Here is a 26,441-nt window from a genome sequence, read left to right as displayed (position 1 = left end):
ATTCTCTGCTGACAGCCCAGAACCAACAGCATAGCACTGCACTACCATTTTTTCTATTCATTCATGGGATGGGTGTGTCGCTGGCAAGGCCAGCATTTATTGCCCATCCCTAATTGCCTTTGGGAAGGTGGTGGTGAGCCGCCACTTTGAATTGCTTCTGTCTGTGAAATGGAGGTAGTCCCACAGTGCTATTAGGAATGGAGTTCCTGGATTTTGACCCAGCGACAATGAAGGAATGGCGATATACCAAGTCGGGATGGTGCGAGTTGGAAGGGAACTTGGAGGTGATGGTGTTCCCATGTGCCTGCTGCCTTCTAGGTGGTAGAGGTCGTGGGTTTGGGAAGTGCTGTCGAAGAGGTATACACGAGTTGCTGCAGTGCATCCTGTAGGTGGTACACACTGCAGCCACGGTAGGCTGGTGGTGCAGAGAGTGAATGTTTAAGGTGGTAGATGGGGTGCCAATCAAGCGAGCTGCTTTGTCCTGGATGGTGTCGAGCTTCTTGAGTGTTGTTGGAGCTACACTCATCCAGGCAAGTGGAGAGTATTCCATCACACTCCTGACTTGTGCCTTGTAGATGGTGGAAAAACTTTGGGGAGAAAGGATTAATTAGCAATCTTGTTGTACGAGGCCCCTTGGGGAGGAGCGATCATAATATGATAGAATTCTTCATTAAAATGGAGAGTGAAGTAGTTGACTCGGAGACTAGGGTCCTGAATTTAAATAAAGGAAACTACGATGGTATGAGGCACGAGTTGGCTAGGATGGATTGGGGAACGTGGATAGGCACTGGCAAACATTTAAAGATCGCATGGATGAACTACAGAATTTGTTCATCCCTGTTTGGCATAAAAATAAAACAAAAAAGGTGACTCAACCGTGGCTAACAAGGGAAATTAGGGATAGCATAAGATCCAAGGAGAGGACATATAATTTGGCCAGAAAAAGCAGCAAACCTGAGGATTGTGAGCAGTTTAGGATTCAGCAAAGGAGGACAAAGGGATTAATTAAGAGGGGGGAAAATAGATTATGAGAGTAAGCTTTCAGGGAACATGAAAACTGACTGTAAAAGCTTCTATACACATGTGAAGAGAAAAAGATTGGTGAAGTCAAGCATAGGTCCCTTGCAGTCAGAATCAGGGGAATTTATAATGGGGAACAAAGAAATGGCAGACCAATTAAATACATACTTTGGTTCTGTCTTCACAAAGGAGGACACGAATAACCTCCCAGAGATGTCGGGGAACATAGGGTCTAATGAGAGGGAGGAATTGAATGAAATCAGCATTGTTAGGGAAATTGATGGGATTGAAGGCCAATAAATCCCCGGGGCCTGATAATCTACATCCTAGGGTACTTAAGGAAGTAGCCCTAGAAATAATAGATGCATTGCTGGTCATCTTCCAAAATTCTATAGACTCTGGAACAGTTCCCATGGATTGGAGGATAACTAATGTAACCCCACTATTTAAAAAGGGTGGTAGAGAGAAAACGGGGAATTATAGACCGGTAAGCCTGACAGCGGTAGTGGGGAAAATGCTAGAGTCCATTATAAAAGATGTAATAGCAGAGCACTTGGATAACAGTGACAGGATCGGTCACAGAATCACACAGAAACCCCACAGTGCAGATAGAGGCCATTTCGGCCCATCGAGCCTGCACCGACACATATCCCACCCGATCCCCGTAACCCCTACACCAACACATATCCCACCCTAGCCCCGTAACCCCACATATTTAATCCCCCTAACACTAAGGGTCAATTTTTTTTATCATAGCCAATCAACCTAACCCGCACATCTTTGGACTGTGGGAGGAAACCGGAGCACCCGGAGGAAACCCACGCAAACACGGGGAGAATGTGCAAACTCCACACAGACAGTCACCCGAGGCCGGATTCGAACCCGGGTCCCTGGCGCTGTGAGGCAACAGTGCTAACCACTATGCCACCGTGCTGCCCATCAAAGTCAACATGGATTTACAAAAGGTAAATCATGCTTGACTAATCTACTGGAATTTTTTGAGGATGTAACTGGTAGAATAGATAAGGGAGAACCAGTGGATGTGGTTTATTTGGACTTTCAGAAGGCTTTCGATAAGGTCCCGCATAAGAGATTAGCATGTAAAGTTAAAGCACATGGGATTGGGGGTAAGGTACTGACTTGGATAGAGAACTGGTTGGCAGACAGGAAGCAAAGAGTTGGAATAAACAGGTCTTTTTCCGAGTGGCAGGCAGTGACTAGTGGGGTACCGCAGGGATCGGTGCTAGGACCCCAGCTATTCACAATATATATAAATGATCTAGACGAGGGAACTAGCTGTTTGCAAGTTTGCAGACGACACAAAGCTGGGTGGGCATGTGTGCTGTGAGGAGGATGCAGAGAAACTCCAGTATGATTTGGACAGGTTGGGTGATTGGGCAGATGCATGGCAAATGCAGTATAATGTGGATAAATGCGAGGTTATCCACTTCGGTGGCAAAAACAGGAAGACAGAATATTATCTGAATGGCAATAGATTGGGAAAAGGGGAAGTGCAACGTGACCTGAGTTTCCTTGTGCACCAGTCGCTGAAAGTAAGCATGCAGGTGCAGCAGGTGGTTAAGAAGGCAAATGGTATGTTGTCCTTCATAGCGAGAGGATTTGAGTACAGGAACAAGGATGTCTTGCTGCAGTTGTACAGGGCCTTGGTGAGACCACATCTTGAGTATTGTGTGCAGTTTTGGTCACCTTATCTGAGGAAGGATGTTCTTGCCATGGAGGGAGTGCAGCGAAGATTCACCAGACTGATACCTGGGATGGCAGGAATGACGTATGAGGGAGATTGGGTCGATTAAACTTATATTCGCTAGAGTTTAGAAGAATGAGAGGGGACCTCATTAAAACTTATAAAATTCTAACAGGACTAGACAGACTAGATGCAGGAACGGTATTCCTGATGGCGGGGAGTCCAGAACCAGGGGTCACAGTCTAAGGATAAGGGGTAAGCCATTTAGGACTGAGATGAGGAGGAATTTCTTCACCCAGAGAGTGGTGAACCTGTGGAATTCTCTGCCACACAGGGCAGTTGAGGCCAATTCATTAAATATATTCAAGAAGGAGTTGGATATATTTCTTGAGGCTAAAGGGATCAAGGGATATGGGGAGAAAGCAGGGACAGGGTACTGAATTTGGATGATCAGCCATGATCTCATTAAATGGCAGAAGAGGCTTGAGGGGCCGAATGGCCTACTCCTGCTCCTATCTTCTATGTTTCCATGAGTCAGGAGGTGAGTCACTCACTGCAGAATACCCAACCTCTGAACTGCTCTTGTAGCCACAGTATTTATATGGCTGGTCCAGTTAAGTTTCTGGTCAATGGTGACACCCAGGATGTTGATGGTGGTGATGGTAATCCTGCTGAATGTCAAGGGGTGGTGACTAGAGTCTCTTGTTGGAGATGGTCATTGCTCGGCACTTGTGTAGTGCAAATGTTAATTGAAATTTATCAACCCAAGCCTGAATGTTGTCCAGGCCTTGCTGCAAACTAACCACTGGTCTGTTAGTCACTAAGGAGTTTGAAGTTGGAGCCGCTCTGCAGCAGCCATCATTTTAAATCACAAATATTCATATAAGTCCTGAAAAGGTAAACTCTGGGGATTATGGGAGTCTAATTATTTAAATAGGAGAGTCCCGCAACTTCTAGGAGAATGAGGAAACGCACCTTCCTCGTGTTGATGGACAGGGCGGGCTTAACTAGGTTAATCAACGTAAAATCACGTCCGTGGGCCGGATGTAGTTGGGGGCGGTACTGGAAGCCGGAAACCACCTGACCCGCTCCCAACCCGCATCTATTTACAAAATCACGGTAATGGTATTTGAATGCATTTGAAATGGCTTGGAGGATGGGGAATTGGTGGTCAAGAAAACTATTTGTAAAAATGTTAAACTGCACAGTATCTTGTTTGCTAATCTTAATATTGTGAATAGTAATAATATTGTACATTTGAAAGTTAATTTCCATCCATGTTTTTTCTCTCAAGCCCTACAAGTCCCAATGGTCCTCCTAGTCCTGTTACCCCTGAAAGTCCTACCAGTCCCATATCACCAACTGGAAGCCTAACAACGCACTCTTTGCAAGGACATCATCTACATACCGTTAGCGGAGCAGCAGGGAAAAGTACTTGCTCACGTTGCAGCCATCGAAAGTCGAGGAGTTCAAAGGACTTCAGAAGGAGTCGAGCTGGAGAGGTCACAGTGTTAGCTGTGGGGAGGTGAAAAAATAAATTACAACCAGCTATTCACCAACTGAAATTATTATATATTATATATGCTTTACATTTCATTTGTCCTATAACGTAATTCAAATGCTGTACAATCAAATATCAATCTGGTGTTCAAAAGGGTTCTTTTTGCACTTTATGCTTTTAGTTTAATATTTAAAGCCCTTGTTTAAATCTTAATTTTTTGAACCTCCTTACAAGTGGAAAGAGTGTCATCCCATTTTGAGAGAACTATTTATTCGTGTATTTCTGGAAACTGCCTGGAGAGCTTTAAGCACAAGGTGAGAGTTGGGTGAATCTGCTGAACAGGGTGGCTTGCTAAACAGAGTGAAGATGGAAATTTGTTGGGAATGGGAATTTGGTGAAGGAGGTGCTAAGTAATTTAAACCAAGGAGCAACAGTAAATATATAAATAATCAGAATTAATTAGATCTAAGGGGATATCAACATTAAATGGATCCGAATTACATTAAATAAAAATCTGGTATACATAAGTAATAAATAAATGATAAATAGGAGTAAGGGGATTCTAAACTAAAACCATGTATAGATGGCCTTTAAAGCAAAATGATGGGACAGCTGAGCCCCATTGCCTGTAAATTCCTGTGCCATGTGGGAACTCCAGACGCTTCATGTGTCCTGGATAACCATGTGTGCAGGAAGTGCCTTCAGTTGCTCGAACTCGAGCTCGGGGTTTCTGAGCTTGAGGAGCGACTGGAGTCACTGCAGGGCATTCGGGAGGCTGAGAGTTTCCTGGAGTGCACATTCCAGTAGGTTGTTACCCCACAGCTACAGAGAGTTCAGGAGGATAGCAAGTGGGTGGCCTTCGGCAGGGTAAGAAGAGACAGGCAGTGCAGGAGTCCTCCTGGAGTGTGGCACTGCGGGGGAGTGCAGTCTAGAGCACATCCACAGTACATAGACGAAATGACTGCATGGGGCGGGGCATAGCAAAGTGTAGAGATGCAGTGGTTCGTACGGGATCGATAGTTAGGGGGAGTAGACAGGTGCTTTGCAACCGCTGACTTGAGTCCTGCATGGTGTGTTGCCTCCCTGGTGTTGAGGTAAACGACATCAATGAGGGGGTGTAGAACATTTTGAGGTTGAAAGGGAGAAGAGCCAGAAGGTGTGGTCCATGTGGGAACTAATGATATAAAGGAAAAGGGCTGAAGTCCTGCAGTCAACGTTTCAGGAGTTAAGGAAGAAATTAAAGAGCAGGGAAGTATACAGTGGTGTTCCCCAGGGGTTGCTATTAGGACGACTGCTCTGTTTGATATATATTAATGACCTGGACTTGGGTATACAGGGCATAATGTTAAAGTTTGCAGTTGACACAAAACTTGGAAATGTAGTAAGCGATGAGCAGGATGGTAACGGACTTCAGGAGGACATAGACTGGTGAAGGTGGGCAGACACATGGCAGATGAAATTTAATGCAGAGAAGTGTGAAGTGATACATTTTGGTAGGAAGAATGAAGAGAGGCAATATAAAATAAATGGTACAATTTTAAAGGGGGTGCAGGAACAGGGAGACCTGGGGGTGTATATACACAAATCTTCGAAGGTGGCAGGACAAGTTGAGAAGGCTGTTAAAGCATATGGGATCCTTGGCTTTATTAATAGAGGCATAGAGTACAAAAGCAAGGAAGTTATACTAAACACTGGTTAGGCCACAGCTGGAGTATTGTGTCCAATTCTAAGCACCACACTTCAGGGAGGAAGAGGATGCAGAAGAGATTTATTCGAATGGTACCAGGGTTGAGGGATTTCAGTTATGTGGTGAGACTGGAGAAGCTGGGGTTGTTCTCCTTGGAGCAGAGAAGGTTAAGAGGAGATTTGATAGAAGTGTTCAAAATTATGGAGAGTTTAGAGTAAATAAGGAGAAACTGTTTCCAGTGGCAGGAGGTAACTAGATTGGCAAAAGAACCAGAGGCGACACGAGGGAACATTTTTTTACACAGCGAGTTGCTGTGATCTGGAATGCACTGCCTGAAAGGGTGATGGAAGCAGATTCAAGTGCAACTTTCAAAAAAAGAATTGGATAAATACTTGAAGGGAAAACATTCACAGGACTATGGGGAAAGAGCAGAGGAGTGGGACTAATTGTATACCTTTACCAAAGAGCAGGTACGATGGGTTGAATGGCCTCCTTCTGAGCTTTATGATTCTATATAAAGCTGTCATTTTTAACACATTCCAGAAAATCTTCAAAATGCATGAAAATTGTGACACTTGTGGGGGTGGGGGGGAAACTCAACTTTGTTAAAGGACCTCAGCTGAGGAGAAGGGGAGGAGGAGGAGATCATCTTCAGCTAACCTTTTAGAGCCTTTAATAGCTGTAACTATTTGTAACACCAAAGTTCTGATTGGTCCCCTTGAAGGACAAGACACACCCAACAGTTTGTCTGGAATGTGTGATTAGTTCCTGCCTGCCTGAGTAATCAAGTACTTTGCAATGTGTAATATGACCCATTCATGGTGACAGCCAGCTCCAGAACTCAACAGTGTGGTTAGGAGCCCTCACACTGCTGAGTTCAGATAGGAAGGGGTGAGGCCATGGAGGGATTTTAACATGAGGATGAGAATTTTAAAATCAAGGTTTTGGTGGACAATGTACCCCCTAATACAAAAGCAAAATACTGCGGATGCTGGAAATCTGAAATAAAATCAGAAAGTGCTGGAAATACTCAGCAGGTGAGGCAGCATCTGTGGAGAGAGAAACCAGGTTATCAACCTGAAACGTTAACTCTCTTTCTCTCCCCACAGATGCTGCCTCACCTGCTGAGTATTTCCAGCACTTTCTGTTTTTATTTCAATGTTCCCCCTAATTTTTTTTTGGTGCGTGTGTGGTTCCTTTAAATGGGCTGCGCGGGACCTCCAGACAGCTGTGTGGCTTAGCGAGCACAGGGGTGATGGGTGAATGGGACTTGCTGCGTGTTAGGATACGTGCAGCGGAGTTTTGGATGAGCTCAAGTTCATTGAGGGTGGAAGATGGGAGGCTGGCCAGGAGAACATTGGAACAATCGAGTCCGGCAAATAATACATAATTGTAATGTTATGGATGTTGTAAGACCAACACACAATATGCGCTCATTTTTTAAAATACCTTTATTTATTGCCCATCACTAGTTGCCCTCGAGAGGGTGGTAGTGAGCTGCCTTCTTATACCGCTGCGGGGGGTGGGGGAAGAGAGAATGAGCGTGGTGCAGGTGTAAAGGGGTGGGGTTGGGGGTGGAAGAATGTAACACAGGGAAGGAGAACATGATCTAGTTTCCCATCTGGATCAGGTGCTTGCTCTCACCCACCCCCCACCTCCTTTAGACCTGGATCACGTTCTTCCCCCCCCACCCCACTGTTCTCGCTGTGCTCCCCCCAACAAGTTCCTGACCACCTCTCCCCGAGCTCCTGACATTCTCCCCCCGCCACTTCTCCGAGCTCCTCTTTCCCCCATCCCTTCTCTCTTTTTCTCCCCCCTCCGATTTCCCCCTTCTCTCTCTTTCCCCCCCCTCTGCTTCCCCCCTCCGATCCCCCACTCTCTCTTCCCCCTCCTCCGATCCACCCCTCTCTTCCCCCCCTCTGATCCCCCTCTCTTCCTCCCTCCGATTTCCTCCTTCTTTCTTCTCCCCCACCGACCCCCACCTCTTTCCCCCCGATCCCCCCCCTCACTTCTCCCCCTCTGACCACCCCCTCTCTCTCTTCCCCCCTCCATTCCCCCCTCTCTCTCGTCCCCAGTCCGATCCCCCCTCTCTCGTCCACACTCTGATAACCTCTCTCTTCCACACTCTGATAACCTCTCTCTCTTCCCCCCCCCGATCCTTCCTCTCTCCCACCCCTCCTCCGATCCTCTCTCTTTTCCCCCAACTCCAAACACCTCTCTCTCTCTCTCTCCCTCTCTCTCTCTCTCTCTCTCTCTCTTCCCCCACTCTGATTATCTCTCTCTCTCTCTCTCTCTCTCTCTCTCTCTCTCTCTCTCTCTCTCTCTCTCTCCTATTACGATCACCTCTCTCTCCCCCGATCCTCCTTACTCTCTCTCTCGCTCTCCGGTCCCCCCCTTTTCCCCTCCGATTTCCCCCCTCCTCCGATCCTCTCTCTTTTCCCCCAACTCCAAACACCTCTCTCTCTCTCTCTCTCTCTCTCTCTCTCTCTCTCTCTCTTCCCCCCCCACTCTGATTCTCTCTCTCTTTCTCTCTCTCTCTCTCTCTCTCTCTCTCTCTCTCTCTCTCTCTCTCTCCTATTATGATCACCTCTCTCTCTCCCCCGATCCCCCTTACTCTCGCTCTCTCGCTCTCCGGTCCCCCCCTTTTCCCCTCCGATTTCCCCCTTCTCTCTCTCCCCCCACCCCCCCCCAATCCCGCCCCCAATCTCTTCCCCCCCCCTCCGATTCCGCTCTTTCTTCCCCCCTCCGATTCCCCTCTTCCTTCCCCCCTCCGATTCCCCTCTTCCTTCCCCCCTCCGATTCCCCTCTTCCTTCCCCCCTCCGATTCCCCTCTTTCTTCCCCCCTCCGATTCCCCTCTTTCTTCCCCCCTCCGATTCCCCTCTTTCTTCCCCCCTCCGATTCCCCTCTTTCTTCCCCCCTCCGATTCCCCTCTTTCTTCCCCCCTCCGATTCCCCTCTTTCTTCCCCCCTCCGATTCCCCTCTTTCTTCCCCCCTCCGATTCCCCTCTTTCTTCCCCCCTCCGATTCCCCTCTTTCTTCCCCCCTCCGATTCCCCTCTTTCTTCCCCCCTCCGATTCCCCTCTTTCTTCCCCCCTCCGATTCCCCTCTTTCTTCCCCCCTCCGATTCCCCTCTTTCTTCCCCCCTCCGATTCCCCTCTTTCTTCCCCCCTCCGATTCCCCTCTTTCTTCCCCCCTCCGATTCCCCTCTTCCTTCCCCCCTCCGATTCCCCTCTTTCTTCCCCCCTCCGATTCCCCTCTTTCTTCCCCCCTCCGATTCCCCTCTTTCTTCCCCCCTCCGATTCCCCTCTTTCTTCCCCCCTCCGATTCCCCTCTTTCTTCCCCCCTCCGATTCCCCTCTTTCTTCCCCCCTCCGATTCCCCTCTTTCTTCCCCCCTCCGATTCCCCTCTTTCTTCCCCCCTCCGATTCCCCTCTTTCTTCCCCCCTCCGATTCCCCTCTTTCTTCCCCCCTCCGATTCCCCTCTTTCTTCCCCCCTCCGATTCCCCTCTTTCTTCCCCCCTCCGATTCCCCTCTTTCTTCCCCCCTCCGATTCCCCTCTTTCTTCCCCCCTCCGATTCCCCTCTTTCTTCCCCCCTCCGATTCCCCTCTTTCTTCCCCCCTCCGATTCCCCTCTTTCTTCCCCCCTCCGATTCCCCTCTTTCTTCCCCCCTCCGATTCCCCTCTTTCTTCCCCCCTCCGATTCCCCTCTTTCTTCCCCCCTCCGATTCCCCTCTTTCTTCCCCCCTCCGATTCCCCTCTTTCTTCCCCCCTCCGATTCCCCTCTTTCTTCCCCCCTCCGATTCCCCTCTTTCTTCCCCCCTCCGATTCCCCTCTTTCTTCCCCCCTCCGATTCCCCTCTTTCTTCCCCCCTCCGATTCCCCTCTTTCTTCCCCCCTCCGATTCCCCTCTTTCTTCCCCCCTCCGATTCCCCTCTTTCTTCCCCCCTCCGATTCCCCTCTTTCTTCCCCCCTCCGATTCCCCTCTCTCTCTCTTCCCTACTCTGAGCCTCCTTTTCCTCCTCCGATCCTCTCTCAATCTCTCCTCTTAGGATCCCCTTTCTCTCTTTTCCCCCTGATCCCTTTTCTCCCTCTCTTTCTCTCTCCCCCCCCCCCCCCCCCCCCTTGGATCCCCCGCTCTCTCTCTCTTCTCTCCCCCCCCCCTCGGATCCCCCCTCTCTCAATTTTTTCAATTCAAATTGCTTTATTGACATGACAAGATACATCTTATGTTGCCAGAGCACAGAAAAAGAGCATGTATAATTGAACACATAAACGCAGATCTAGACATAGTGTATAGACAAATATGCCCATGTATACATAAATTACACACATATAATATACATATAATCTTTTCTTAGATTCAGTGGTCACTGGTTGTCCCTTTGCTTATGGCAAGCTGTAACATAGTTTGCCACAAAAGTTACACATTTTCTCTGTTCCCCTAATAGATATGGGAGTTTTTGGTGGTCATTCAAATTTTTGAATTCAGGGCATATTTTTATGCATTTTGGGTAGAAATTCCCCCTTATGTCCTGATAGTTTCCACAAGTTGTGAGGAAGTGCATCTCTATCTCCACCACTCCCTGACTGCAGTGAGAGCATAGCCTGTCCTCTCTGGGCAGCCAGGTCTGCCTGTGTCTGCCTTTTTCGATGGCCAGGCTATGCTCACTAAGTCTGTACATTGTCAAGGTTTTTCTCAGTTTGCTATCTTTCACCATGGTCAGGTAATCAGCCATGGTGTACAGTCTGTTTAGGGCCAAATAGCAATCGAGTTTGTTTTGGGTTTTTGTCGTTTCTGTCCAATAGGTCAAATATTTTTCTTTTTGTTTAGTAATAATTGTGTTTGGTCGAATTCTCTGTGCTGGGATGTCACTGTCCTGGGGCTGATTATTATTAGTAGTGTTAGTAGTTACTTCGCTGAGTCCCAGGACCAGTTGACTGAGGGGACTCTTCTCTATGTTCACCTCTTGGCATTTCAGGGCTTTGTAATGATAGCAGTGGGGGTTGCTCATTTTTAGATGTTTCCAAAATTTGATGGCTCTTTTTTGGATATTAATTAGTAGTGGATATTGGCCTAATTCTGCCCTGCATGCATTGTTTGCGGTTTTCCTCTGAGTCCGGAGGATACTTTTACAGAATTCTGCATGCAGGGTCTCAATTGGATGTTTGTCCCATTTTGCAAATTCTTGTTGTGTTAGCGGACCCCACACCTCACTGCCATAAAGTGCAATTGGTTCAATTACTGATTTAAAAATTTTGAGGCAAATGCCAATTGGAATTTCTATTTGGATTGACTTTTTAATGGCATAGAAAGCCCTTCTTGCTTTCTCTTTCAGTTCATTCAAAGCCAAATGAAAATTTCCCGTAGAACTGATTTTTAAGCCCAAGTATGTGTAGTTAGTGGTTTGTTCAATTTTGGTTGTTCCTAGTGTGAAATTTATTTTGGGTCCCTGATGTCTGGATCTTTGCTGGAACACAAGGACTTTGGTTTTTTGGGGATTTATTGTCAGGGCCCAGGTCTGGCAGAACGACTCCAGCAGATCCAGGTTCTGCTGTAGACCCTCCTTAGTTGGTGATAGCAGAACCAGGTCATCTGCATAGAGGAGGAATTTAACCTTGGATTCATAGTGCCTGACAATAAGCAAGGCGTAATTCCTCGTTTTCTGGTTGTCTGTGTTTTTGGTTTGATATTTTTCTGAGTTTTTTCCTCATGTTATAACAGTCTGAATCAAACTATTTTTCGTGGTTTTGTGTTTTGGATTTACTCTTGGAAGATTTCAAGTTCGTCATTGATGCCGAATTATCAAAAATATTATTTAGGTTATTCACTGCCAGGTTTATGCCTTCTTTATTGTGAGTGTATGTGTTTTCCAGAAAGGTGTCCAAGAGAGATTGAGTTGATTGACTGCTAATTGCTTTCTGGTATTTTTCAGTGCTGTTTTGGGTCCATCTGTAGGATTTTTTAATGTTGTACAGCTTACTGGGCTGTGCTTCTGTGTTGGTTGTTTCTGTCCTTTTAAGATACGCAGTAATTTGGCTGTGATTTGACAGAGGTGTTAGTGGTTTGACTGTGAATGCTCTGAAAGAGGATGGGTCCAGATCTGTAATCATATAGTCTACGGTGCTGATGCCAAGAGGTGAAGAATAGGTCGATCTTCCTAGAGAGTCCCCTCTGAATCTACCATCGACAATGTACAGACCCAGGCTTCGACGGAGCTGCTTTCTGTTTGCATTTGTCTGTTTGTCGTAGTTATTCCTGTGTGAATGAAAAGGAAGATCGAAATGGTTATTCCCAAATATGTAATTATTCCCGAGTACTGATAAAGTCTGGTTCTTCACCAGTTCTTGAGTTGAGGTCACCACAGATCAACACATTCCCCTGGGCCTGGAAATGGTTAATCTCCCTCTCAATGTTGGAGAAGGTGTCCTCTTTGAAGTACGGGGATTCTATAGGGGGGATATAGATTGCGCAAATGAAAACATTTTGCATGCTAGAAATTATGTCTTTCTTAATCTTGAGCCATAAATGATTTTCGCCCTTTTTCATAAATTCAATGTAATTCCTAAGCTCTGCTTTAAACCAAATCAGTATGCCTCCAGAGTCTCTGCCCTGGGTTACTCCTGGCAGTTTATTGGAGGGGACCACCAGCTCTGTGTACCCAGGGGGACAACCAGTGGACCCTTGTCCTCTACACCAGGTTTCTTGCAAAATGATAATGTCCAGATCTTTGATTTCATCTAAGAACTCTGAGGTCCTGCTCTTCAAGCCAAACACAGAAGGGCGTAGGCCTTGGATATTCCAGGTTGAGATGCACAAGGATTTCATGTTAAGATTGGTCTTTCACTGTAATAGGTGTGTGTGTGAGTGAATGTGTGTGTTTGTCGTGTTAAATGAGGAAAAAAGAACATTTCAAGTGTCTATAAATACTTGAGAATATATAACTGCAACTCTTTCTAACAATCATACCCCTTTTTTTTTTCCGGTGTGAAATGGGCTAGTCATTATACTTCCTGTTCCATAAGGCGGGAACAGATGATGCTGAGCATCTGCTGTATGTCTGTCAATGGATTGCCTGGGTGTGGTCACGGTTAAGAGCGACGTCCTTCAGGGCCTTAGCAAAGACGGGCACTCGCTCCTTGTGGAGATGGACGTGGTCGTAAAGACATTCTACATCGAGGGTGGGATGTTGGGCCAGGTACACGTTTTGTTTTAATGCACAATCTCGTGATATGCTGGCATTTACCTTGTGGATTGTTTTGTGGTGAAAGTCTTTTCTCGGCAACAGTGTGGAAACAGTGATCTTTGTGTTTGGGAAGGTGGTGCTTGCCTTCTCAATCACTGTTCGGAGCGATGTTGCCACCCTCTCCTGTTGGGCCCTTAGGTCAATAGTGCCGGTGTGTATTATGATGTATTGGGGGGAGCCTAAGTGGCTTGTGGACAACATTTCCAGGGCTTTGTCTGATGTTGGGCACCAGAGCTTGGCTACTTTATGTTTAGGGAAGAGCTTTTTCTCCTGGAGGAATTTCCCATTTGAGTCTATCAGTATTACAATGTCAGCCTTGTTGGTGTTTACTGGCTGGTGACTCTCGCCTGGACACTCAGGTTGTGTGTTGGACTGGGGGGGTCATGTCTGGTGTGTGCGCTCCTCTTGTGAGACGGAGGCTGGGTGGTTCGGCTGTGATTCCAAAGTGGGGGGGGGCAGACTGGGCTTCAGTGTGCTGGTTGGTCTGTGTGGCACTCCCTGTAGTGTGGGTCTGCTGCTGTTGCTCAGTGAAAGAGTGCAGCTGCTCAATAAGGTTCTGCACTGTGCTGTCTCTGGCCTCCAGCTGCTGGGCCAATGTAGCTATCTCTCCCCTGCGACTCTCCCTGTCCTTCTGCAGCTCTCTCAGCTGCTCCCCAAGTGAAGTCAGCTCTCTCATGTAGCTCTCCCTCTCTTGCTTTTGCTCTTGTTTTAGTGCTGAAATGCTGCTTTCTTGATCGCTTTTCAGTTTATCAACCTGGTTTTGTAACTCTTTTATTGTGTGTTGCTCTTGATTCTGAGTGAGGACAGTCTCTCTAAGCTTAACCAGCTCTATCTCCAGCTGGGTGAACTGCTCCTTTAATTGTACCGGGGAGCTGTGGGGCAACAGGGTGTGTGCCTGGTCAGAACTGGGGGGCTCACTCACCTCCTGGCTAAGCTGCTTTACTCCTGGTGAGCTGCAAGTGGTGGGGGGAGTGTGTGTGGCTTTCTCCCTGGTAGTTACGCTGGGGCTGGTCTTTCCCTTCTCTACTAATCCTCTCAGTGTCTGGAAGGCCATTTCAAAGTCTTTGAGGTTGCCTTGCACCATTATTGTCCCATTTTTGTACATGTTGACTGTTGTCATTTCACTATCAGGGTCCTCTGATTCCCTTATTTTCAGTTTGACCCCATTAGTGGTTTTCTCATGCTGAACACAGTGTGTGGTGATTGATTTGCACCAAACAGTGGACTGATCTGAGTAAAAAAATAAGATTACTCATATTCCCATTTTTGCACAAGTCAGCAAAAAGAGTCTCCGGCCTCTCATCAGCTTTTGCTTCGACTGTTTACTTGCACTGTCTTTGATGTCGGGGGGAAACTGAAAGAGGGTGCTCTCAGTGCGGTGGGGGAGGGGAATACTGGTTGCTGCTCTGATGGGTAGACAGTCTGTCAGTTCAGCTGTGCTCTCTCTCGCGCGCTCTCTCTCTTTTCCCCCCCCCCCCGCCCCCCCCCCCTCGGATCCCCTCTCTCTCTCTCTCCCTCCCTCCCTCCCCCTCTCTCTCTCTCTCTCTCTCTCTCTCTCTCTCTCTCTCTCTCTCTCTCAATTCAATTCAATTCAATTCAAATGCTTTATTGGCATGAAAGTTTACAGAGAACCATATTGCCAAAGCTTACATAGCAAAAAGGTACAGTTTTCCAACATTCTGTAGGTGTCAATCGATTTGACATTTGTTGGGTACATACAATATTACTTTTAAACAATATTAATTTTAAACAGTCTTTCTACTTCATTTGGTACGTTCAATATTAATTTTAAACAGTCTTACTTTTAAACAGTCCTCAGGTTGTGACATGTTGTTACATATTTGGCCCCAAGGTATGGTCTGTCTCCTTCTCCTAGGACTAATCTCAATTTTGACAGATCATCCAATTCCTTGAAATCTGGGGTTGTTTGGCTTAGCTTGTTGAATAATATGTTTCTTGATGTGTTGAATTTTTCGCATTTTAGGAGGAAATGCATTTCTGTTTCAACCTCGCCAGCCAGACATTGATCGCATATTCTATTCTCTCTAGGCTGCCAGGATTTCTTGTATCTGCCTTTTTCAATTTCCAGTTGGTGGTCGCTTAGTCTGTACCTGGTGAGGGTCTGTCTCTGTTTTGTGTCTCTGATGGTCGTGAGGTAGTCTGCCAGTTTATATTCTCTTTTTAGGGCCCGGTAACATTCTAATCTGCTTTGGCTTTTGGTTATTTTGTTCCAATGTTCCAGGTAGGTTTCTTTGCATTTTTTAATGATTTGGTTCACTCGGATTGGTGTTTGGACGGCTGTGTTGGTCTGGGGCTGGTCAGGGTCCGGCTGAGTACTTAGTTTCAGTAGCAGCTGACTCAGGGGACTCTTTTCTGGGTTTAGCTCTTGGGTCTGAAAGGCTTTGAAATGAAGGGTGTCTGGGGAGCTAGATTTGAGGTGATTTAGGAAGTTTAGTGCTCGTTTTTGGATGTTTATTATCAGTGGGTATCTGCCTAGTTCGGCTCTGCATGCATTTGTTGGCGTTTTTCTTTGGGTGCGAAGGATGCTTCGGCAGAATTCTGCATGTAGGGCTTCTATTGTGTGTTTTTCCCATTTAGTGTAGCTTTGGTGATTTAGCGGGCCCCATACTTCACTACCGTACAGTGCAATGGGCAGGATTATGCTGTCAAATATTTTGAGCCAGATTTTGATTGGGATTTGGACCTCTCTCTTTCCCCCCTCCGATCCCCTCTCTCTGCTCCCCTCTGCCCCTGAACCCCTTCCTTTCTCTCTCTCTCTCTCTCTCTCTCTCTCTCTCTCTCTCCCCTCTCCGATCCTTCCTCGGATCCCTTCTCTCTCCCTCCTTCTCTCTCCCTCCTTCTCTCTCCCTCCCTCCTTCTCTCTCTCTTTCCCACCCCCCCCTCCGATCCCTTCTCTCTCCTTCCCTCGGATCCCCCCTCTCTCTGCTTCCCTCGGATCCCCCCCCTTTCTCTCCCTCTCCTTCCCTCGGATCCCCCTCTCTCTCTCCTTTCCTCGGGTCCCCCCTCTCTCTCCTTCCCTCGGATCCCCCTCTCTCTCTCCTTTCCTCGGGTCCCCCCCTCTCTCTCCTTCCCTCGGATCCCCCTCTCTCTCTCTCCCCCCTCTGCCCCTGAATCTCTCTCTCTCTCTCTCTCTCTCTCTCTCTCTCTCTCTTCCCCCCCCCCCACCGATCCCTATCTTCACCCCTCTCCGATCCCCCTCTCTCTTCCCCCTCTCCCCCCTCTCCAATTCCCTCTCTCTCCCTCTCTCTCTCTCTCTCTCTCTCTCTCTCTCCCTCCGATCCCCTCGCTCTCTCCCCTCCGATCCTCCCTCTCTCTCTCTCTCTCTCTCTCTCTCTCTCTCTCTCACTTCCCCCTCCGATCCCCTTTCTCGCTTCGCCCACTGATCCTCTCTCTCTCTCTCTCTCTCTCTCTCTCCCTCCCCCCTCTGATCTCCCTCTCTCTTTTTCTCTCTCTCTCTCTCTCTCCCTTCCCCCTCTGATCCCTTCTCTCTCTCTCTCTCTCTCTCTCTCTCTCCCCCCTCTGTTACCCCCCTCTCTCTCTTCCCCCCTCCTATACCCCCTCTCTCCCCCCCCCTCCAATCTCACTCTCTCACTCCCCCCTCCTATCCTCTCTCTCTCTCTCTCTCTTTTTCTCTCTCTTCCCCCCTCCCCTCTCCCTTTCTCTCTCCCCTCCGATCTCCTCTCTCTTTTCTTCCCCCCCCCCCCCCCACCCCTGGCCATCAACTTGACCTTCTCCGCACGGAGGCGAGTGGAATGAAACATGGCGGTGTAGGCCGCCGCCGCACCGTTGGGTACTGAGCATGTGAGACCGGATCGAGCGCGCATACGCAGAGAGTCAAAAATGCGGTGCAAATAATCACTCCAGTCTTTAATAGACATTACTGACACAGTACACAGGGGAAATGTTTTCTGAGTAAATGAGCTTCATGCCCTGGCGATTGACTCTCCCTGTATTGTGTTACTGTAACTGGACAGTCCTAACCTAACAATGTTTTGAGGTTTTTAATGTCAAAATTGTTTTTGAGATGAATTTGTGTTGCGATTACTATGCCTGTGGTTTTACCTTTGGACAGAAAATATTACATAGCTGTTTATAGTCCCCTACCTTTTTGATTTAGACACGATTGCAGAAATTCCACAATTTTGGGTAAATTTATTATTAGGCGACATGTAGGGTGATAAGGTGATCATGATGAGCGTTTGGGGTTTTGTGCTCAAACTGATTCGGAAGTAAGACCCTTGAGTTAATTACCTTTTATTATTTTACTAGGAATAACATGAACAGTTAGCAACTGAGAATATGAAATAAAAGCAGAAAATGGTGGACAGCAGGTCAACCAGCATCTGAAAGAGAGATTAAGGGTATAACCCTTAAACATTAACCATTTTCTCTTTAAAATTAACATTGAGCACTTCCACCATTTTCTGTTTTATATACCTATTACTTTGCTGCAAATTTATTTATACAGTATGTGGAGGCTGAATATATGGAAAATAATTTCACTGTGACAATATGACTGATATGGTTGTCCCCCATTCTTTCAGTGTAGTGCAACATTCGCCTCTTAGCTGTCACTGTCTGCCCTTGAATGAGTGTGTGTGTGTTTGAATAATTACATTTTATGTATAATTAAGATGCAAGTGAAAATAGGTTGTTGCCATATTAAATATAGAAATCTTCTATTGCAATAGATTGAGCTCTTTGCATCAAAGTATTTTTCCAATTCATAAAGTCATGAATGAAATAGCATGTCTTGGGCACAAAAAGGGCCTCCAGTTGGGAAGAGGGTATCGAGTTCTCTATATTGAACCCTAAAGTCTTGGTGGCAGCAATTGCTGAGGCAGCTCCAATAGCAACTCTTTATCTACAGTATATGTAGGAGCCATAGTTTTGATTTTTGCTTTGTGGGATGGGGGCAGGTGGGGTGTGCGTGGAGGGTGGGGGCTGCAGAAAGAGAAGTAAGGCAGGTGAATTGCATAAATCCACACTTAAAAAGCCTTGTGGCCATCTGGTGGGTAAAGTTAATTTATATGGCAACAAACTGAGCACCGAGTTACAAGATGTGGGTTCTCTGTTGTGGCAAATTCTCAAGTTCAGTTGGCCAGGTTGCCTGAAGGACACAGAGTGGGAAGGGGAGGGAGGAGAGAGTAGGGAGGAACAATGCATTAAGAGTGCATTTTCATTTGGCGAGTAATACATGTTTCAGGAGTATTAGAATTCAGATTATTGCTGGGAAGAGGGATGAGGTTAGATGTAAATAACAATCAGGTATTTGTACAATACTGTGTATGACCCGTTCCCACTGTAAACTGGAATTTTTACTGACTGTTTATCCTCCTAGGTTTCGTGTTACACATGTAGATCCAAAATCACGTTCTCATGATCAAAAGGGGTTGCTTTCAGCACCTCCAGATGGTACTAGTACCTGTGCAAATTCAGGCAACCAAGAAGTGCCAAGCTCACCAGGGAAACTGGATGTAAAAGAGGTGAGTGAAAGGTTGGAGAGATTTTAACTTAAAACTACAAGACGTGATTGCTATCTGTCAAATAGTGGGAATTATTTCTGCAATATTGTAAATTATGCACTTTTCTATAACCAGTCAGAATTCATTCTGCAAATCTCCCAAGTTTATTGTAACATAGTATTTGAAGTAATGTGCAACTTTTAATCAGAGACCTTTTATTAAAATCATGTAACCTGATATACCTATCAATTCGTCCAATAAAAGGCGACGAGTTAGGAACGTAACTAAAGGTTTTTATTGACTAAATAACAGAGCCCACCCTCGTGGGTGATCGGGTCCAACAAGGAGGAATGCCAGCCAGTCGACTACCTTTATACCTGGGCAGGTAGGTGGAGCCATGGGCGGAGTCGGAGGTGGTCAGCCCAGGTATAACAGCGCGACAAGAGGCGACCTCGTATCGTGATACAACAGTGATAACGGTGATAACAATACAACAGTGATAACTATAGTGTAACGATAAAAGTGGTTTACCACATTCACCCCTTGTTTAGATTTGAGTCCGGCGGGGTGAAGTGTACTACCAGTTCTGGTATGTCAGTCTGTCCGGAGGCCTCGTAAGCCTCTCCGATCGTCGCAGCGGCGGTGCTGCATTATCCGGTGTTAGTGCTGGTGTCTGCGTGGTCGGCGAAGGCTCGTGGGGTTCTGGCATGCCGTCTACCTGGGCTGGAATTGGGGGGGTGGTGGGGGGGGGTAAAGGTGGTGTCTCCGGAGTGCCCGAGGGTGCGAGGTCTCGTAAGGAGACCGTGTCCTCCCGCCCGTCTGGGTAAGCCACGTAGGCGTACTGGGGGTTGGCGTGCAGGAGGTTCACCCTCTCGACCAGGGGGTCTGTTTTATGGGCCCTCACGTGCTTTCGCAGCAAGACGGGCCCCGGAGAGGTCAGCCAGGTTGGTAGAGTGGTTCCCGTAGTCGACTTCCTGGGGAAAACAAACAATCGTTCATGGGGGGTGGCGTTAACGGCAGTGCAAAGTAGTGACCGGATGGAGTGCAGCGCTGTCGGGAGGACTTCCTGCCAGCGGGAGGTTGGGAGGCCCTTAGACTTTAAGGCTAAGAGGACGGCCTTCCATACCGTCGCGTTCTCTCTTTCCACCTGGCCGTTCCCTCGGGGGTTGTAGCTGGTGGTCCTACTTGCTGCAATACCTCTCGCTAGTAGGAACTGACGGAGTTCCTCGCTCATGAAAGAGGAGGCCCCGGTCACTATGTATATAGTTTGGGAACCCGAACAAGGCGAAGAGGTCGTTCAGGCATTTAATGACCGTGGTACTGGTCATGTCTGGGCAGGGGAAGGCAAAGGGGAAACGGGAGTACTCATCAACAATGTTGAGGAAGTACACATTACGGTCAGAGGACGGGAGGGGCCCCTTAAAGTCGATGCTCAGGCGCTCGAAGGGGCGGGTGGCCTTGATCAGGCTTGCTCTGTCCGGCCTAAAGAAGTGCGGTTTGCACTCGGCACAGGTCTGGCAGTTCCTGGTTATGGTCCTGACCTCCTCGATGGAGTAGGGCAGGTTGCGGGCCTTAATGAAGTGGTAAAGTCTGGTGACCCCGGGGTGGCAGAGGTCGTTGTGGAGGGTCTGAAGTCTATCACTTTGCGCGCTGGCGCATGTAATTCGTGACAGAGCATCGGGGGGTTCGTTCAGCTTACCTGGCCGGTACAAGATATCATAATCGTAGGTGGCGAGCTCGATTCTCCACCTCAAGATCTTGTCATTCTTGATTTTGCCCCTCAGCTTGTTATTAAACATAAAAGCGACCGAACGTTGGTCGGTAAGGAGGGTAAATCGTTTGCCTGCCAGGTAGTGCCTCCAGCGTCGTACCACCTCCACAATCGCCTGGGCCTCCTTCTCGACCGACGAGTGTCGGATCTCAGGGCCCTGTAGGGTCCTTGAGAAGAAGGCCACCGGTCTCCCCTCCTGGTTAAGGGTGGCGGCTAGGGCGAAGTCAGATGCATCGCTCTCGACTTGGAAGGGGATGGACTCATCCACTGCGTGCATAGTGGCCTTGGCAATGTCTCCCTTAATGAGGGAGAAGGCTGCGCACGCTTCCTCCGTAAGGGGGAAGGATGTGGACTTCATGAGGGGTCTGGCTTTGTCCGCATAATTGGGCACCCATTGGGCATAGTAGGCGAAGAGCCCCAGGGTTCTCTTAAGTGCCTTAGGGCAGTGGGGGAGGGGTAGCTCCATGAGGGGGCGCATTCTTTCGGGGTCGGGGCCGATGAGTCCGTTCTCTACTACACAGCCAAGGATGGCAAGGCGCGAGGTGTTAAACACACATTTCTCCTTATTGTAGGTGAGGTTCAGCCGTTGGGCTGTACGGAGAAATTTCTCCCGATTCACGTCGTGGTCCTGCCGGTCGCGGCCGCAGATGGTGACGTTATCTAGGTAGGGGAATGTGGCCTGCAGTCCGTTCTGGTCAACCATCCGGTCCATCTCCCTTTGGAAGACCGAGACCCCGTTGGTGACACCGAACGGGACCCTAAGGAAGTGGTATAGGCGCCCATTCGCCTCGAAGGCGGTGTACTGGCGGTCCTCGGGGTGGATAGGGAGTTGGTGGTAGGCCGACTTAAGGTCGATGGTCGAGAATACGCGGTATTGTGCAATCTGATTGACCATGTCAGATATGCGGGGAAGGGGGTATGCGTCCAGCTGGGTGTATCTGTTTATGGTCTGGCTGTAGTCGATGACCAGGCGATTTTTATCGCCGGTCTTAACGACCACGACCTGGGCACGCCAGGGGCTGTTGCTCCCCTCGATGATGCCCTCCTTCAGGAGACGCTGCACCTCAGAGCTAATGAAAGCTCTGTCCCCAGCGCTGTACCGCCTGCTCTTGGTAGCGACGGGTTTGCAGTCGGGGGTGAGGTTAGCGAACAGGGAAGGTGGCGGCACCTTGAGGGTGGATAGGCTGCAGGTGTTACGCGGTGGGCGGTTTAACCTTCGCTGGTTGTCGACTGTGAGTGGGGGGAGGGGTCCACCGTATGCTAGGGTTACACTTTGGAGGTGGGATTGGAAGTCCAGCCCTAGTAGGACGGCAGCGCAGAGCTGGGGGAGGACGAGGAGTTTAAAATTTTTATACTCTGTACCCTTAACCGACAAGGTCACAGCACAGTAGCCGCTAATGTCCGTGGCGTGGGACCTCGATGCCATCGAGATTCGGTTGCGCGTTGGCAGGACAGGGAGGGAGTAGTGGCTCACCGTGTCTGGGTGGATGAAGCTCTCCGTGCTTCCGCTGTCGAACAGGCAGGTCGTGGCGTGGCCGTTTACTTTGATGTCCATCATCGACTTGGACAGGTGGTGTGGGCGGGCTTGATCCAGCGTGACGGAGGCTAGTGTGTAGGTAAGCGAGTCGTTGTCGTCTGCGGGCGAGGCGGTCGTCGGGTCCGGGGGCCCGGTGGCAGTCGGGCGTGGTGGGTAAAATGGCGTCTCCCACGAGGTAGGACAAAATGGCGGAGAAGATGGCTGCCCCCATAACTCACATGAGGCACTATTGGGGTCGGTTGCCTTGATCAAAGATGGCCGCCCCCATGACTCACGTGTGGGGATGCTGGCCTCAGTTGCCGTGAAAGAAGATGGCCGCCCCCACAGTTCGCATGAGGCACTGCTGGCCTCTGAAGATCTGCTCCTGCAGGCCTTAGAGAAGTGGCCTTTCTTCCTGCAGGTTGCGCAGGTAGAGTTCCTGGCTGGGCAGCGCGACCTCGGGTGCTTCTCCTGGCCGCAAAAGAAGCAGCCGGCGGCCCGATCGCAGGTGCCCGATGTCGGAGACGGTGGCGGGCCCGGTCGGGTCCGGGACGCCGACGCTGAGGTAGGTCCCGGGGGCGGCGCTGCGAAGGGTATTGCGGTAGGGGTCGGGCCCGAGTCCCAGGGTCGCGAGCAGTACCTGGAAAACGCCTCCTGGTCCTGATGGGCCACCTCCAGGGAGAGAGCGAGGGCTTCAGCTTTGTCCAGGTCGAGGTCTTTAGCTTCAAACAGTCTTTGCCGTGAGTAGTCGGACCGTAGGCCTTTCACAAAGGCATCGCGGATATTATCTTCCGTATTTTCAACAGCCGTCACCGCTTTAAAGTCACAGTTCCTGCCGAGTGCTCTTAGCGCCCGTAAAAATTCAGCTACAGACTCTCCTGGCTGTTGCGGGCGGGATCTTAGGAGGTGCCTGGTGTACATGTAATTTACCGGGCTGCGGTACTGCTGTTTCAGTAGGTTGATAGCGGCTTCGTATGTAGTCGTGTCCTGGATGCGTGCGTATACTCTCGGGCTCGCTTGGGCGTTCAGAAGTCTTAGTTTGGATCTCTGCGGGACGCCGGATTCTTCCAGGTAGGATTCGAAGCAGTCCAGCCAGTGTTTGAAGTTGAGGGCTGAGTTTGCTGCCTGTGGGTTTAGATCCAGGTACGGTGGTTTGAGGGCTTGCAGCCAAGCCGGCTGGTGTGGCTGGCGTAGCCCGGTGTCTGAAAGCTGCTGTGGCTGTGCTTCTGGGAGGGCTTCTGGCTGGCCAGTAGTAGACATCTTTAAAATTTAGTCAATAAAATTGATATACCTATCAATTCGTCCAATAAAAGGCGACGAGTTAGGAACGTAACTAAAGGTTTTTATTGACTAAATAACAGAGCCCACCCTCGTGGGTGATCGGGTCCAACAAGGAGGAATACCAGCCAGTCGACTACCTTTATACCTGGGCAGGTAGGTGGAGCCATGGGCGGAGTCGGAGGTGGTCAGCCCAGGTATAACAGCGCGACAAGAGGCGACCTCGTATCGTGATACAACAGTGATAACGGTGATAACAATACAACAGTGATAACTATAGTGTAACGATAAAAGTGGTTTACCACATAACCTTTTTGTGAATACTTGTTACTAAAAGAGTTTATGCCAACAGTGTGTATTTCAAGTTTCCTAGGCAGGGCAAGAGTTAATCTAAAGCTGGTAGGTTCTTGTAAGTAGGATTTATGTAGCTGCTTCGTAATTTGTATTTAGCTGATCAGGATGGATTGGATGTGTGGTTCTGTGTTGTAAAGCACGTATAAGATTAAAACGAAGTTGGGACCTCATGTATGTTAAAGTCTGTCTATTTTGTGTAATCTATACAAGGCTCCTCTCCCTTGCTGGTGGTTGGTTGTAGTGAGGATTGCCTATAATTAAAAGTGCCTCCAGGCTACCTGTTACAGAAGATATTTGACATTTTCGATGTATTCTGCTTTGATATCACACTTAACTGATCTTGTGTTTTCAGAAGTATGTTGTTCACTGTTTTAATATTTCTGTAATGTTAGGATTTTCTTTTCAGGGGGCTTCACAGGAAACAGAAGCTGTGCAATGAGTTTCGTAACCAGGTAAGGCATTTTCTTTTCACTCCTGATATTTCTAGAAGTGTGAAAGATATTGCATTATGGGTGCCTTTTGTGATAATAATAATAACTTCCGGGAAGTTATGTCACCACGTCCTGTGAACTATGAACTGTGTACATACCTCACTTCCTGTCATATGTCACTTCCTGTTAGACTGGTATAAATACTGGTCTGTTCAGTATTGTAAGAGGCTTCTACCAGAGGCATGGTAAAGACCTCTCTTGTATATAGTGTGTTTATAAGTTACTTAAAGCTTACTTTAAAGTTACTTGATGATAAGACTCCTTTTTCTTACATCAATTTAAGTAACTTAAATTTACACTCACAAATACTAGACCTTCGGACAAACTCGGAGTTAAGGATCCAGGGAACCACCCATCATGGAGAGAATCCTTAGACCTATTCGTCTGGACTTGGACCCGAATACACCAGCAGCTGGCAGGGTATGGAAGCATTGGTACCGTACTTTTGAGAATTTTCTGGATGAATGTAAAGCGGATGCTCCTGCTAGATTGAGGATACTTATCAATTATGTGACCCCAAAAGTGTTCGAATATGTTGATGAATGGGATAATTACGATGAGGTGATTCGGGCACTTAAGAAACTGTATGCCAAGACCCCAAATGAGGTCTATGCTAGACATCTACTGGCCACAGCCCAACAAGGGCCAGGGGAATCAATTGACGAATTCCTGCAAGAATTTCGCAGGCTCAGCATAGATTGTAACTTTCAGGCAGCCTCAGCTGAGCTGTACCGCAAAGAAATGATTCGTGATGCTTTCATCTGCGGGATTGCCTCTCCATTTATACGCCAGCGTCTACTAGAAAGTAAAACACTTGAGCTACAAAAAGCTTTTGACCTAGCTTGTTCTCTGGATTTGGCAAAGAGAAATGCAGACCTCTATCAGCTGCCCAGATCTCGATCTGCTGCTGTAGCTGCAACCAGACAATTCAAGCGGTCTCGGGTGAACCCTATCATGGGGGAATCTAATTCTGATAATTCTGATGAAGAGGAGGAGGATGACCCCACTTTAGCAGCCTCTTGACAATCTAGGAAGGAGTGCTTCTTTTGTGGAGATGCTTTTCACCCTAGGAAAACCTGCCCTGCTCGCAATGCAATCTGCAGTTATTGCAAAAAAAAAAAGGACACTTTGCTAAAGTTTGCCTATCAAGGGCCTCTACGAGGGCCAATCCAGCTAAGGCCTACCGAACTGCCCCAATTAAGGCCTATCAAGATGCTCCAGCTAGGACCTATCAAGCTTCCTCTCGAGCTCTCTCCCGAAGAGGCACACCGAGAGTTTTAGCCACTCTCTGTGCAACGACACCAATTACAGCTGCTTGCCCACAGAACCTGTCTCATGCAGCCACAAAAATTTCAATTAAAGGGCATACCTTAGATGCCTTAATTCATTCAGGAAGTACTGATAGTTTCATTAAGGAACAGATTGTTGCGAAATTGAAACTACATGTCTTCCCATCGGACCAGGCAATTGCGATGGCTCAGTCATCACTTAATACCAGAATCTCCGGCTTTTGTGTTGTTGATATGACACTTCATGGTCGTATGTATCCCTCCACCCGACTTTCGGCGCTCAAGGTCTTATGTAGTGATCTCCTCTTAGGGTTGGACTTCCAAAAACAGCATAAGAAACTCACCATTGAGTTTGGTGGATCCAAACCCGGACTTACTATTTCTAATATACCGTCTAAATTACCGTTTTGTGCATTGTCAGCAGCTTCACTTGATGAACCCTCATTATTTGCCAGTATTCCGCCTCGATGCAAACCAACAATAACGAAATCGCGGCGCTTTAATCAGGAAGACCAATCTTTTATTGCGGCTGAAATCTCTCGACTTCTAGCAGAGGATATCATCGAACCATGTTCGTCGCCCTGGCGGGCTCAAGTCGTCATTGTCAAGAACCCTCTAAAACCTCACACACAGCGACTATGCATCGATTATTCGCAAACCATCAATCAATATACCGACTTGGACGCCTACCCATTGCCACGCATTGATGATATGGTTAATAAACTGTCCGAATACAAAGTGTTCTCAACTTACGATTTAAAAAGTGCCTATCATCAGGTACCCTTGAAGGTCTCAGATAAGCAGTACACGGCCTTTGAGGCTAATGGACGGCTGTACCAATTTCGTCGCCTCCCATTCGGGGTTACTAATGGAGTGGCTGTCTTCCAACGGGCAATGGATGGCCTGGTTAAGCAGGAAAACCTAAGGGACACTTTTCCCTATCTTGATAACATTACCATTGCAGGTCACGATCAACAGGAACACGGCGCCAACCTCCAAAAATTTCGGGATGCCCTCCATCGCCGTAATTTGACCCTGAATGAATCCAAATCTGTTGAGTCGCAACTGACCATCAACATCCTTGGCTACTGCGTAGGCAAT

The 26,441-nt window shown here is 48.1% G+C and overlaps 1 protein-coding gene across 3 annotated transcripts in view; it reads left to right on the top strand.

Annotated features, from left to right (window-relative positions):
• The window catches only part of LOC147123188 (RELT-like protein 1), a 142,771-nt gene that overhangs the window by 101,362 nt on the left and 14,968 nt on the right, over positions 1-26,441 (top strand). For all 3 annotated transcript variants that reach the window (XM_085968483.1, XM_085968475.1, XM_085968488.1), the window contains 3 exons: positions 4,020-4,250; positions 18,518-18,662; positions 23,967-24,012. In XM_085968483.1, coding sequence (XP_085824609.1) covers positions 4,020-4,250; positions 18,518-18,662; positions 23,967-23,999 — 409 coding nt within the window. In that variant the 3' untranslated portion in view covers positions 24,000-24,012. The remainder of the gene's footprint in view (positions 1-4,019; positions 4,251-18,517; positions 18,663-23,966; positions 24,013-26,441) is intronic.

Source organism: Somniosus microcephalus, chromosome 2 (assembly GCF_052327205.1).
Source record: "Somniosus microcephalus isolate GS21.2 chromosome 2, FLI_Smic_1.0, whole genome shotgun sequence".
Taxonomy (NCBI): Eukaryota; Metazoa; Chordata; class Chondrichthyes; order Squaliformes; family Somniosidae; genus Somniosus; species Somniosus microcephalus.
Note: the sequence above shows the minus strand (reverse complement) of the source record. Positions and strands in the feature narration are given on the sequence as shown.